Source organism: Magnolia sinica, chromosome 14 (genome assembly GCF_029962835.1).
Source record: "Magnolia sinica isolate HGM2019 chromosome 14, MsV1, whole genome shotgun sequence".
In the NCBI taxonomy this organism is placed as follows: Eukaryota; Viridiplantae; Streptophyta; class Magnoliopsida; order Magnoliales; family Magnoliaceae; genus Magnolia; species Magnolia sinica.
In genome coordinates, this window is record NC_080586.1 from 49,798,704 (window position 1) to 49,813,328 (window position 14,625).

The 14,625-nt window shown below is 42.2% G+C and overlaps 1 protein-coding gene across 5 annotated transcripts in view; it reads left to right on the forward strand.

Annotated features, from left to right (window-relative positions):
• Positions 1 to 275: 275 nt before the first annotated feature.
• LOC131225494 (protein SHOOT GRAVITROPISM 6) overlaps positions 276 to 14,625 on the forward strand; it is a 180,226-nt gene continuing 165,876 nt past the window's right edge. For 3 of the 5 annotated variants that reach the window (XM_058221025.1, XM_058221027.1, XM_058221026.1), the window contains exons 1-9: positions 280 to 504; positions 731 to 821; positions 1,104 to 1,158; positions 1,248 to 1,379; positions 6,616 to 6,687; positions 8,341 to 8,431; positions 8,535 to 8,630; positions 8,848 to 8,926; positions 9,014 to 9,077. In XM_058221025.1, coding sequence (XP_058077008.1) covers positions 465 to 504; positions 731 to 821; positions 1,104 to 1,158; positions 1,248 to 1,379; positions 6,616 to 6,687; positions 8,341 to 8,431; positions 8,535 to 8,630; positions 8,848 to 8,926; positions 9,014 to 9,077 — 720 coding nt within the window. In that variant the 5' untranslated portion in view covers positions 280 to 464. Of the gene's footprint in view, positions 505 to 730; positions 822 to 1,103; positions 1,159 to 1,247; positions 1,380 to 6,615; positions 6,688 to 8,340; positions 8,432 to 8,534; positions 8,631 to 8,685; positions 8,759 to 8,847; positions 8,927 to 9,013; positions 9,078 to 14,625 lie in introns of those variants that run through there. The other 2 variants (XR_009161371.1, XM_058221028.1) reach the window with 2 other exon arrangements.

Here is a 14,625-nt window from a genome sequence, read left to right on the forward strand (position 1 = left end):
CAATCCTCACCTATGATTTGTGGACGCTTGTTTGTGAAAATATGACCGTTGGATATTTTCATTTTAACCGTCCACCAACCCAATAATCGGATAATCAAATAAGCTTAATATTTTGGTTTATGATACTTTTTATGGGTCATAACTTGGACGGTTGAATCTGACGGCTTAGAATTTCTAAGTAATTTATAAGTGACGGCGTGATGGATTATCAAAGCTACACGTGTCGGCGCGTATATTCGCGCGAATCGCTTTATCATATCATGTGCAGAGACAGAACCAAGCAAAACGTGGGGCTCGTCGGGAAGAAAAAAACGAAAAAGAAAATTCAAGAAATAGAAAACAAAGGGAGTAAAGTGCCTGTCGATGCGCTGTCATCACCCCGTTCTCCTTCTCCACCTCCTCCTTCCCTCTCTCATCTATTCTCCTCTCATCTATTCTCTTCGTTTCATCTCCTTTCTTCGTCAATGGCGTCTTCTAGCTCTGGAACAGCTCTTCCAGCACCAGGTACTCCACTCCCATCTCCCTTTCAACCAAACTGATATCCCTACCCGCCCACCGAGATCGATGATCCCCACCCTTTTATTTTTCCACTATCTGCTTTTAGTAATACAATTGTGAGAATTTGTACCATTTCTATCAATCGGGATGGTCGTTTATAAATCAACACGCAATTCCTTCTCTCACACAGCTCTCTCTCTCTCTCTCTCTCTCTCTCTCTGTATTTCTCCAGAGGCCGTACAGGTTCTTGTTTCTTCGTTGGCGGATGAATCCATGTTCGTCAGGAAAGCTTCCATGGCCTCTCTCAAGGAGGTTGCCTCTCTGTAATTATCCATCTCTCTCTCTCTCTCTCTCTCTTTCTCTCTCTCTCTCCCTCCACACACACACAAAGCTATGATGCCCGGGTAGGAGTTCTTGTTATACGGCGGAGTATCAACGAATTTATCCTCTTGTGTAAACACTCATACACACACCTCGTATATACATATACATATATGCATACACATGCATGCATATATACATTATGTATGTATGTACACACACATATAATCTTTAAAAAGAAAGAAGAAATGGCTTTATTTTTAACGACGATTTTAACCTTGTAGGAACCCCCTTCTTGTCCTCGATTGTTGCTCAACTGTCTCTAGAGGAGGCCGTCGGGTATGTGTCCTTTCTCATCCTCCAGATTTTGGCTCTCGATTCCTTCCTATCTAGGTTCTTTGTTATTTTGAGTCCGTTGATGATTGCAGCGTTTTGGTAACATGGCCGGTATCTTTCTTGTGATGTCGTTTGCTGTCCGTGCAATGGACACGAAAGACGTTGACCCTCCCCTCATGGCAAAGCTCGCTAAGATCGCCACCGCTGAGATGATCACGTCCAAGGTTGTTTCTCTGCCCCCTGTTTTGCCCTCCATGGTTTATTTCTGTAGTTGCTTGGATTGTAAAGGCTGCATTTGGATGCACTACTGAGTTGAATTGCGATTATTATGGCTAAATGAAGCGGAAATGTCCAACTCGCACCTGGCTTCCTTGGTATTCATATTGAAAGAATTGACTCTAAAGTTGTAACTGCTTTACTTTCCGGTTGTGCTTGAATTGTTATGAATACTAGAAAAAGCCAGCTGTGTTTGGAGCTGACAAACACATGCCAAACTGTTACCATGTGAATATGTTCTTTCAACAGTGCCCTATATATATATATATATAGTCTTCAAAAGAAATACTCCATGACTGAGGTTAGGTCACATCCTATAGAAGAAAAAAAAACTCCTAAGGTTATGTCGCATGGAATGAAGAAGCCATGACATCTCTATGAGAATGCCACTTTTCCAACTATCATGGGATGGAGCATCTGTAATGGTCTCCTTTTTGTTTCCATTTATGTACACCAGTTCTCTCCTACCACCAATGTACATCTTAGAAGACTAGGACCATTCCAAATATTTTTTTCCAACTATTCACATTGGGGTAATTTGTAATCCAGGATCGTCATGATGACTGTTTTTGATCAGAAATAACATCTTTTGATCATTAGTTACATCTGCCAATCTCAATGAAAGCGCGCGCGCGCGCACACACATATATATTGAAAGATAAAGGAAGATTTATTAGAAAGGCGCTGAGATGGCGCGCAAAAGCTTCCAACCCTAATCTCTCAAAGATGCGATACAAGAAGCCCATTTGGCAACAAAGATTTCATCCTATAGATAACAAAACAAACATCATTCCTAGAATTGTTGAAACATCTCCCATGCCTTTCACCCCACATAGCCTACTAAGCCATTAAGATTGACAGACGCCACTCGGCCTGAGTGTTCTTAGGAATGCAAACTCCATGGTCTGCTTCCAATTAACTGTCCACTGAAACGGGCATGGACCAATGCCCCCAATGTAAAAGGATAGTGGATGAACTCATGATTGATGTCTCATCACTACCTATTGAAAGGACACAAACGTTCACTAAACCATAGGTGTCGGGGCTCGACCCTCTAATGAATGGCAACACATCATCGATTAAAAGGCGCTAACAGAAAAACAATTTGAACTTTCCTTAGTCCACATAAGACTATCTTGCTTGTGAGATGGACTGACCAAATGAGTTCTTTGAAGGAGAAGAGTAAAGTTGCCAATCTCTTCATATGATAAATTCCGATGACATGGGGGTGACCACCCCCCTGAGGATCCAGTATCCAACCAACAATTTGCCATGAATATGTCGCCATTTGTCGCTAACCATGCCAACCTTGGGAACTCATCCATTAAAGAGGATTTCAACACCCAAACATCCTTCCAAAAGCTAACTTATTATTATTATTATTATTATTTTTCCCATTTCTCACCGAGAAAACAATCCCCTCCTTGAATTTTGCTTTGGTACTAGACTAGAGACACCCCTCCATAGCTTGGATGCTTTATGCAATGAAGCCTCTCTTGTCCACCATCCCTCGGCCTCACATCCATACTTGGAAGCAATGGACTTTCTCCAAAGGGAGTTTTCCTCCTTTCCGAACCTCCACCACCACTTCCCTAGAAATTTAAGTTCATAGTCCCCAAGATTCGTATGTTAGCCCCCCTCCATTGCATACACCTCCTCCCAAGACAAAAGATGAAACTTGTTCTTATCTTTCGTCCCTTGCTAGAAGTTTCTTCTAATTTTTTCCAAGCGGCACAACGCATATTTCGGGCATTTGAAAATGGCATAAAGTATAGAGGCATTTTGGAAAGAGCGGCTTTAATTAGTGTAATCCTACCCCCCTAGAAACAAGTATCAACCTTTCCATCTTAATAGCTTCCTCTCCATCCTTTCTACTACTTTGACCCATAAGTGCCCCAGAGGCTTCTCAATACACAAAGGAAGGCCTAGGTACGTAGAGGGGGATGACCCCACCCTACACCCAAAAACTCTTACAAGAGAAATTAACTTCCCCTCTCTGTTCTGATCCTCAACATTTCACTCTTGGCAATGTTGACCTTTAATTCCGAAATCGCTTCATAGCAAACGATCACCATTCGAAGCCTATCCACCATATCCAGATTCACATCGCAAAAAAATTATGGTGTCATCCACAAACTGAAGGTGAGAGATTGGGGGACTATTCCTATCAACCTTGAACCCACTGAGAAGGCCCAAATGCTGCACTTTTAACAACATATTGCTCAAAGCTTCTACCACTACCAAGAATAAAAATGGGGAAATGGGTTCCACTTGCCGCACACTTCTTGAGCTTCTAAAAAACCCTTAGGTAACCCATTGATTAGAATAGAGAATCTTGCAGATCGAACACATTCCCTCATCCACCTCCATTTTTCCCACACCCAGTCCTCCCCAACATGTTATCCAAAAAGGTCCAATCGAAATATTCTCTAGAAATAAATAAAGAGTATAATAGGTGTAGCTTGCCTCATCTAGATCTCAATCTAAATAATAATCTATCGAGACCCATGCTTGTGATCTTAAGAACTAAAGAGGTATGGGCTGACCTAGCTGATTAAGTAACGGCGTTGGGTGACATGGGCCGACTGTTTACATTGCAAACTGGCTAGTGCCATTTGGAAGCATACCATACATTCGGACTAACGTGCACTCCAAATGTGCCCCTTAAAGCGGTTGTCAATCGGTGAGCTTAATGAGGCTTCCATTGATTTGAGCTCTGAGGATGGTGAAATATGGAAATGCATGATAAGTTCGCCACAAAATGCTTTCTCTGACTTATCTATCCTTTTAATGGAGTGGGTGGTTGTGCGCAAAAGTTTAGAAGGCTCCCATTCTAGTTAGGGTTCAAGCCTTCAGGTTGAGTAAATCTTAAATGGGAAGACTTGAGAAAGTGTGGATGGCAATTTCAGTTATAGACTTCTTGTGCCAAAATGATGAGGATTTAGTGGACCACATGTTCCTACATTGCAAGCTGGCCAGTGCTGTTTGGAAGCATTTTTTCGTTCTGTTTGGGCTAAAGTGGACTCCAAATGTAATGCAGGGGCATTTTCACACCGAGCTCGAGTGGGGTAGCCCGTGGGATGTGGGGACAAACTCGGGGTGGGTGACCCATGTGATTTGGGGCCCACCGGGGAGGTCTTGTGTTCGAGACTCCTCACCGGGGGTGATTAATGCGCATTTCACACCAGGCTCGAGTGAGGTAGCCCGTGGGATGCGGGGACACACTCGGGGTGGGCGACTCAAGTGATTTGGGGCCCACGAGCCTATGAGGGGGGTTCGGCCGAGATCCTAATCCATGAGATGTGGGGCCTGGGCTATGAGGTAAACAGATTAATTCGCTACACTCTAATAGTTCGAGCTTTTAGAGCAAGTGGTTAATTGTCTTGCATCAAATTGGTATCAGAGCTAGGTTCGTCTCATGTTCGAGACTCCTCACCGATGGTTATTAATGCAGGGACATTTTCACACTGGGCTCGAGTGGGGTAGCCCGTGGGATGCGGGGACACACTTTGGGTGGGTGACCCATGTGATTTAGGGCCCATGGGGGAGGTCTCATGTTCGAGACTCCTCATTAGGGGTGATCAATGCGTATTTCACATCGGGCTCGAGTGGGGTAGCCTGTGGGATGCAGGGACACACTCGGGGTGGGCGGCCCATGTGATTTGGGGTCCATGAGGGGGGTTCGGCCGAGGTCCTAACCCATGAGATGTGGGGCCTGGGCTATAAGATAAAGGGATTAATTCGCCATACTCTAAAAGTTCGAGCTTTTAGAGCAAGTGGTTAATTGTCTTGCATCAAAATGTGTCCCCTCCTAAAGAGGTTGTTGCTAGGTTGGCTTATGTCTGTTCAAGCGATGAGGAAACATTGTGTAGAAGATGGTCCCTTTTGTAATTTTGTGGGGTCTTTAGAAGGAAAGGAATGATAGGATCTTTGAGAATAAAGTGTGTTGGAGGAGGTGGTTAAAAGAAGAATATCATCTCTGTGATTATTGAACTTGTTTTAGCTACAATGAAATTTTGGGAGTTCTACCACTTGGAGTTCATTCGGGGTTTGAAGCCAAGTGTGGCTCATGGGAGCTCTTTCTTTAATCCTAGGTCCCCAACTTTGATGGATGCTCATTGGGTAATGCAAGTCCCTCTACACTGAGTGGTATCCTGAGAATGCTAGAGGAGAGGTGATGTCATGTACTCTTGCCCTTATATGGACGGGGCTGAGTGGTGATTGGCATTTTGCACTTAGAGAAGGGCTGCGGTATTTTTCTTTTTCGCTTGATGAGAAGTTATATTAAAGGAGACTCCCAACAGGTCTTGCAGTTGGTTATGGGTATTTTTTGGGGCCTTGGGGGCTCAATTATTGTATTTCTAAGATTAAGCTGTATGTTATCACTTTGGGAGCGAGTGCTCCTTAGTAGCCAAGGATAGCCAATGAGGAGGCCGATAGGCTTTCTAGAGAGGGGGTGATGACGATGAGGGGTTCACTCTCTACGGATCCCTCTATTTATCTTTGTTGATGGTCTTCTTCTTTTAATAAAAGTCTGCCGCCTTTTAAAAATTGTCGTGTATGTGTAGCTTGCTTGTTATGTTAACTGAATATTACTTTTGTAATTGTTTGTTATTAATGGACTGATACATGTTCTTCTATAGAGGGTTCTTACAACTAGATATGATCTTACTTATGTTATTGTTTGTTATTAATGGACTGATACATGTTCTTCTATATTATAGTTTTAACGAGCTACTTCCAAGTCCAGGTAATGGAGGGTTGATGTCAGGTGGAGAGCCTATTGCCAAACTGTGCCCAGAAATACCTAATAGGTGGTACAAGGCTATGATGATTATGCTGTTCTTTCCAGTTACATTTGATTATGATCTGGAGATGCTGGTACCTGATGATAGTGGATGATCATCATAAGCCATCTTTCAGGCAGCAGCACATGTGGCTTTCCTTTCCTTTTCCCTCCCTTTTCAGCAAGTGGAAGTTCATAACAAAGAGAAGAACAGTAATGTGGTCACATCACCTGCAGTTTTGGATTTTATAACTGAATATGTTTACTTGTTTTTGAGTCTTTCTCACAGGAATATATCTGAATTTGTGGTTAATTCACTTGCACTGGAGTTATTTGTAATACATGGTAAATGGACACAATCTGGACTTCTCACATCTTCTAAATATTCTCTTATGTAGGAATTCAATGCTGATTGGCAAAGGGCAGCAGCAGGTCTTCTTGTTTCAATTGGTTCACATTTGCCTGATCTGGTAAGCTTTTCTAATGTCATGCATTGAACAATGGCCTTAGTTTCTTATTTGAGGGCCAATATCAAGTTGGTGGTTTTGTATCAGTAGGGAATGCTGCATACAAAGAAACAGTGACAGAAAAGTATGAGTTTCATAACAGAGATATATGTTTGCAATGCCTCAAGTTCTCTAGAAATAAGTCAAATTAAATTAATTATAAGAAAAATGTCAAAATGAAATTCCCAGAAAATGTAAAGAACCATTGAAGTCTTGTCCTGTGGTCCAAAGTTTTCCTCCTAAAACCCTGGTCCCATGCATTTGTATGTTTTGTGTTGTGGGGACTGTATTTTTGTTGGGGATGATCACTCATCATCTTCTCTAGTTTCTTTCTTCTTCTTCTTTTTTTTTTTTTTTTGGTCCAATTATGTTTGTCTAGTTAACTCAAGTTTGGAATGATGACTTGTATTCTTGTCTTTCCCATCTTGCCATCATGGTTGTTTCATCAATCTGATAGGACAATTGGGATGTGGGTCATTAAGTTGCTAATCAAACACCTCTATCATGTTTAGTGATTCCAGTGAGGTAGCTACCAAAGAGGAAACAGAATCCTAGGGTGGTGAGAAGCAAATGAATTAATGCAGGGGCATTTTCACACCGGGCTCGAGTGAGGTTGCCTGTGGGATGCAAGGGCACACTCGGGGTGGGCAGGGCCCACGGGGGAGGTCTCTTGTTCGAGACTCCTCACCGGGGGTGATTAATGCGCATTTCACAATGGGCTCGAGTGGGGTAGCCTGTGGGATAGGGGGACACACTCAGGGTGGGCGGCCCGTGTGATGTGGTACCTATATGATTTGGGGCCCACGAGGGGGGTTCGGCTGAGGTCCTAACCCATGAGATGTGGGGTCTGGGCTATGAGATAAAGAGATTAATTTGCCATGCTCTAATAGTTCGAGCTTTTAGAGCAAGTGGTTAATTGTCCTGCATCAAATTGGTATCAGAGCTGGAGGTCTCGTGTTCGAGACTCCTCACCGGAGGTGATTAATGTAGGGGCATTTTCATACCAGGCACGAGTGGGGTCGCCTATGGGATGCAGGGGCACACTTGGGGTGGGCGGGGCCCATGGGGGAGGTCTTATGTTCGAGACTTCTCACCAGGGGTGATTAATGCGCATTTCACACCGGGCTCGAGTGGGGTAGCCTGTGGGATGCGGGGACACACTCGGGGTGGGCGGCCTGTGTGAGGCGGTACCCATGTGATTTGGGGCCCACGAGGGGGGTTCGGTCGAGGTCCTAACCCATGAGATGTGGGGCTTGGGCTATGAGATGAGGGGATTAATTTGCCATGCTCTAACAGTTCGAGCTTTTAGAGCAAGTGGTTAATTGTCCTGCATCATGAATGACTGATCATTCCTAGACCTACCATTGTACTTTTCTATTACATACATGTTGGTCTTTCCATATACATCTTCCTGTAGATTTTCAGGTCCGTATACATTTTCTTCCATCTTGATGTTATGTGCCGAACTATTTCTTCATTGTTTTTGCATTTCCATTGGAAACCTATGTTTACTAGGTCATTCTCTGTTGGTTCTTGTTTTTTCATTTTCGAAATGGGAAATTCCTGTATTATTCTTCTTTGGATGAATCTTTAACTTGTCACCCTTTGATTTGGTAGATGATGGAGGAAATTTTTCTTCATCTCTCTGGACCTAATTCGGCTCTGCCAGCAATGGTTCAAATACTCGCGGACTTTGCTTCAGCTGAAGGTTAAACATCTTATTCCGCTTTGATAGAATTGACCTTGTTTTCAGTAATGCCATGTTACAGCTTAAACTAAGTTTCCTGTTGTATTTGTTCATTCAATTGAAGCCTTGCAGTTTACCCCACGACTAAAGTCTGTTCTTTCGCGCGTATTACCTATTCTTGGAAATGTGAGGGATGCACAGCGGCCAATTTTTGCAAATGGTACATATATTGTGAAATCAGCTTGTTGTTGGGAATATGATAAATGTATTAGTCTGGAGTATTAAACACCATGATCTCAGTTGAAGTGGTTTTTTTTTTCCCCCCCTTCCGAGAGTCCAGCGGAAGTGGTTTGTGTAATTCTGTTCTCATCTGTGCATAATTCATGTTCGCAACATGGGCTTCTTTTTACTCTTATGTGCATGCGATTTCATTGCAGCATTCAAATGCTGGTGTCAAGCTGCTTGGATATATAGCAGGGATTTACCTTCAGATCCGGTTCTTGATAGTGACGTTGTGTGAGTTTGAATTTTGATGCACTTGTGGTTCTAAATGACCTCTCAGCTGTTGTTCTCCCTAAAGATAAATTGTATCTTCAAGTGCAGGTCGTTTCTGAATTCTGCTTTTGAACTTCTATTGAGGGTCTGGGCTAGTTCTCGGGATCTGAAGGTTTGTTACACCAAGACCTACATTACTTGCTTAATTACTCTCTCTCATTCTGACTCATTCTCTCCCCTCCCCTCCCCTCTTCTTTGTATATACATAAACAATACCCATGCATCTGTATAACTTACATCTAAGTGCATGCATATGAACATAGAAATTGGAACTCGAGTAAACACAGCAAGTGTACACTACAACACATGCATATGCACATGGAATTTGGATCTCGAGTAAACACAAGCAAGTGTACACTACAACACATGCTCTTACCAGCTTGTGTGTATCAGATATTATATCCAGCCATTCGTATTTGTATCTGCATGTTGCATTTTGTTACATATGCAGTGCTTTTCTTTTCCTCTACGTGTCGGCTCGTCAGTTCAGACGAGGAAGAGGTTTTGAGTTTGAGTTGAAGTGGAAGCAGTGATACGCAAGTCTAAGGTCAAGATAGTTCATTCTATGAAGGGGGTTGTCAGTCTGGATCACTTCGACATAGGCCCAGGAAACAGGGAAACAAGCCGTTTAGGACCAGGGCCTTCTACTAGATAAGGGAGTAGGAAACAAGCATTGTAAGCTGTCACTCCCATGAAAACATGATAGGTAGGCAGGGTAGTTACTCTTAATGCAAGTGCAATAGCATAGAAAGTGGGAAGCAAAAACAAGTGGAAGCTGGAGCTCCTGGGCAAGCAGCATTGGAACTTACAGTTGAAGGGGTTTTGAGTTCGAGGGACAGCAAGAGAAGTGGGTGTTAAAGTGGTGTGAAGGTTACTACGTTGGTCATCCAGCGACAAGAGGAGCTACTGGCATGAGGAAGGGGGGAACCCTTGGGGAAAGGGGCCGGGAAGGAAGTGGGTCAGTGCATGAGAAGAAGGTGCATGGGAAGCTGGGAAGGCAGCAGTTTGGCATATGTAGGGACAGTTCACCATGCACTGTATACTAGCATAAAGATCATACTCCTATGATTTTGACTTTATCAATCAGATGAAAGAACAACGACCTTAGTCTTATCTTACATGAGCCCTTTTCTATCCATCCCCATGAAAACAAATAAATTGGATTTTCTTGATCCATCTATCTGGTTTAAATCGTTGATGATTCAATTGGAAAAGAAACATGGATTTCTCTTATGATGATCTAATCGCGTCTCTTTAATCAATGAGATATCTGTGAAACATATGTAGGGACAGTTAGTTCACTATACACTGGATACTGCCGTTTAGTCTATTGAGCTGAATATAGATATCCTTATGTTTATGTGAGTTTACTGTTGAGAGAAGGGTTGATATCTGTACTTACCCGATGGCTTTTGCTGCCTTGTTCTTATTTGGGTCAATGAAAAAATTCTGTATTTTCACGTTTTCATTAGAAAACAAAATTTTTTTGTGCTTTTCGAACAAAGATGATGTAATCGGATTACTGCATGACTTCCTAATTATTGCCTTTTAACCAGCCATGGTGTCCCTATTTCTGATTCTGGATCTCTATGACATGGATAATTTGGGATTGAGATCATTGGTGGTTGGAAGAGAGAACAGCCAATCATAAAATACCGCATACCTGAATGATTTGTGCTGGCAAATTTCTAGGAGTGGTGTCTAGGCTTGTTTCATTAGTTGATTATCCTCTCAGATCATATAATTCTCACGTATGCTTTTGTCATGCATGAGCGAAGGGTGTTCATATCTATGGGCTGTTAAGGAACATAAGTGTACACATATAAATACAGGCCACAAGAAGAAATGATGGCGGTGGTGATGATGTTAGAGCAGGCAATGGAACTACAAAACCCTGTGGGATATTCAATAGAAGGAACTCTGTAGTGCTCATTATGCTCCATAGCAATCGATGATCATTTAGCTCAATTGTAACCAGGTTCGATTAGTAGTTGCCTTCATGTTGAGTCTGCTCTTTGTTGAGAATTGTAATAGAGAATATGGCTTGATGAAATTTTGATGAAGGGAAAGATTGGAGATGGTGATCTTTCTGCTTCAGCAATAAAGCTAACAGCTGGACTTTGTTCTCTGGCCTTCTGGGATGTAATAAACAGACATTGGGAATGCATTGCTTGTTGCTAAGGGCCCGTTTGGATCACAGGTTGTTTTACTTCAGCTACTTATGCCTCAAGTAGTTGATCTCGGTTTCTACTAATTCAATAGACAACTATGTTTGTTAAACCCTATCTGCCAAAAAAAAAAAAAACTTTTCTCAATCTGTCTCCTCTCCCAATTGTGGCCGCAGCTGCCACCATCGCCGGAGCAGAGGCGGCCATGGCATCTCTCTCTCTCTCTCCCCCTCCCGTTTTCTGCCTGGGTGCCGCTGCAGGCAAGCAGCAGCAGTGGCAGCCATCAGTGTTTGAAATATCGGTATCGCGCTATGTATCGCACCCTTGGGATACAGATATGTATCGGTTATCGCATGGGATATATCGTTTGTATCGCATAATTTATCGCACTTTTTGGGAAACATGGGGAAACATTGAGAAAATGGTTGAATTTTTCAATGAAACTTCATGGATTGTTAAAAAGGACCTTAATACACACTTTTAAATCATAAGATCTCAAAAAAAAAAAGTGCACATAATAAATTTCCTTTGTAAATGGTCCGAAGTTATGCGATGTTTAACTGAACTAATACAACTATATTTAAATTGAATGCTTAACATTTATAAATGTATCAAAGACATGTATGAAAACACAACAAATTCATTGAAAAGCAAAAAAAATAAAAATTGAGAAATATACATATCAATGATAGAGATTGGTTGAGGATTGAACGTACACAATTGAAATATTCGTGGGGTCACAAAAGTTTTGAATCGGATAATATTTGTCTTCTCAGTTCATCTCAGTAGGAATGATGTAATGAACGTTATGGATGGTATTTAAGCATCTTTGTTGACCCAGGGAGGTTTTAACGGTAGGAATTTCCCTACCCACCTTTTCCTTTAGTGCAGCCCGCTCGAGTCTTGGAACTTGCTCACTTTTGGTCCCAAGTCCTAAAATGAGCTCACAAAACGGATGGACGAAGTAGATTTCTCACAAACATTATGGTGGGCCCCACCTACGTTTCTAGCGCAGGAACTTCCTACCAAAGGCTTTCCCAGGAAATCCGCGGAAGTGGATTAGTTGGTGTACCACACACCACCAATATGGTTGTGTGTTGACGTCAACAAGTTATGTGGGTCCTCATGAGGTATGTTTTATATCCAAACCGCCCGTCAATTTGGCAAGCTAGTCGTAATGCTTGAGCTGAAAAATAAGGCAAATCCAATTATTAAGTGGACCACACTGCAAAATGTAATGGAGGATTGAACGTCTACCATTGAAACCATTTTGGGGTCACATAAGCTTTGGATCAATATGATATTTGTTTTTTTTTTTCTCTTCATCCAGGTATGTGTGACCTTATGAACAGATTGGATGGAAAATAAATGTTATGGTGGGCCTTACAAATGTTTTAATGGAGAGAATCATTGTCCCACAACTATTTGTGGTGTGGTCCACTTGAGCTTTGGATATGACTTATTTTTGGGCTCATGATCTAAAATGATCTCGCAAAATTGATGAACGGGGTGGATATAATAAATACATCATTGTGTGGCCCATGTAGCTTTGATCTCCTTTGAACCATTGGTACAACTTGGAGTGTCAGCGCTCGTCTTCGCACCACACAACCTATGTGGTACAACAGCCAGACTTGTCACTGGATTTGTGGAATCCAACTTGCTGCATATATTTTATCTAGGCCGTCCATTTATTTTTTCATATAGTTTAAGCATATTAATCCAAAAATTAAGTAGATCCAAATCTTGGGTAGACTGCACTAGAAAAATTAAGCAGATCCATATCATTTAATGGTAAGTTTTCATTAATCATTGTTTAATGTGGTGTGGTCTACCTATTAATTTGAATATGTTTGATTTTTGGGATTACATCATAAAATGGGCTATAAAAACGAATGGATGGATTGGATCTACAACATATCATCAACGTGGGCCCTACGCCAGCAAGCATAACACCAACTAAGTTGTTACTCACGTAGCATCAATCTACCCACGAGTTACAGGTGCATTTTATTTTGTGTACTTAGTAAACACTGTGGTGTCCACCGTGATTTATATATTTTATCCACTCCTTCAATGCATTTTAATAGGTAATTTTGGGACTTGAACCCAAAATTACAACATATTTAAAGCTCCAATGGACCGCACCACGGGAAACAACTTGAATTGAACATATACCATTGAAAAATTCTTGATGGCCACGGAAGTTTTGGATCAAGCTTATATTTATGTTTTCCCTTCATCCCTGTTTCTATAATCTTATGGACAGTTTGGATGACAAATAAACATCATTGTGGGCCTGGCAAGGTTTCAACGGTTGTAATCATTATTCCCATTGTTTCATATGGTATGGTCCACTTGAGCTTTGGATATGCTTCAATTTTGGGATCAACCCCTTAAATGAGCTGGAAAAACAGTTGGACGGTGTGGATAAACCACATACATTCATGGTGGGCCCGCGGAGTTTTATCGGTACGATAAAGCGTACGAGTAACTCAGTACGCAATCGGATATCTAAGGGATTCAGCAAAGCTGCGTTTTGAAAGAGGGAAGAGGGTTCCGTTCCGGAACCCTAACAATCTCAAATCTTTACCTCAATAGGCCCGATTTCTCGCTGAAATCTCGGTTGGAGAAATCCCTTCGTCGAAATCTCCGTTGCGTTGCGATGCATCTCCATTGGATTCAAAGAAAAAAAGAAAAAGGGAAATCGAAACCCACCAAATTCGACCTCCAATCACAGTACTGAAATCCTCCCTCCAGTTTTTCCTCTTTTTAGAAAAAAAAAGAAGCTCGAACTGTTAGATCGGGGTGGGTTGTATCGGTGATATCGACGATGTATCGCACTATATCGACGATATATCGCACGATATCAACGATAATATCGTATGATATCTGAAGTTTTGGATTTTTGGTATCTTCCGGGGGTTATCGGAGGAGTTTCGTCTCGCAGTGGTGCGATACCGATAATATCGGCCGATATATCGGCCAATAGTATCGATATTTCGAACACTGGCGGCCATGACCTCCACCTCCCTCTCTCTTGTTTTCTGCTTGGACGCGCCCCTGACAGAGGGAGGGAAGGAGGGAGATGATGGCTTGGGCCCCCTTGCAAGGAGGCCTTCTTTGCTGTGCAGGAAAGGCCCAAAGCCAATCCCAGGGAATAGTAAAGCTTTTGTCTGGGAGTAGGTAAGCAGAATTTGGTTTTTTGGTGTTGATAGTTCAATAGTTGATAGATAAGTCACCCTTTGAACTGGAGTTTGAAACCAAACTTCTCCTTGGGAAGATAGATGGGATGATTTGGGTGAGATCCAACATTCTATTGACTAGTGACCTTGCTTTTTCAGAGCAGTGTAAGAAGGGGTAGAGGGTAGAGGATGATTTGGGTGAGATCCAACAGTCTTTTTGTCTAGGAGTAGGTAAGCAGAATTTGGTTTTTTGGTGTCGATAGTGGAATAGTTGACAGATAAGTCACCCTTTGAACTGGAGTTTGAA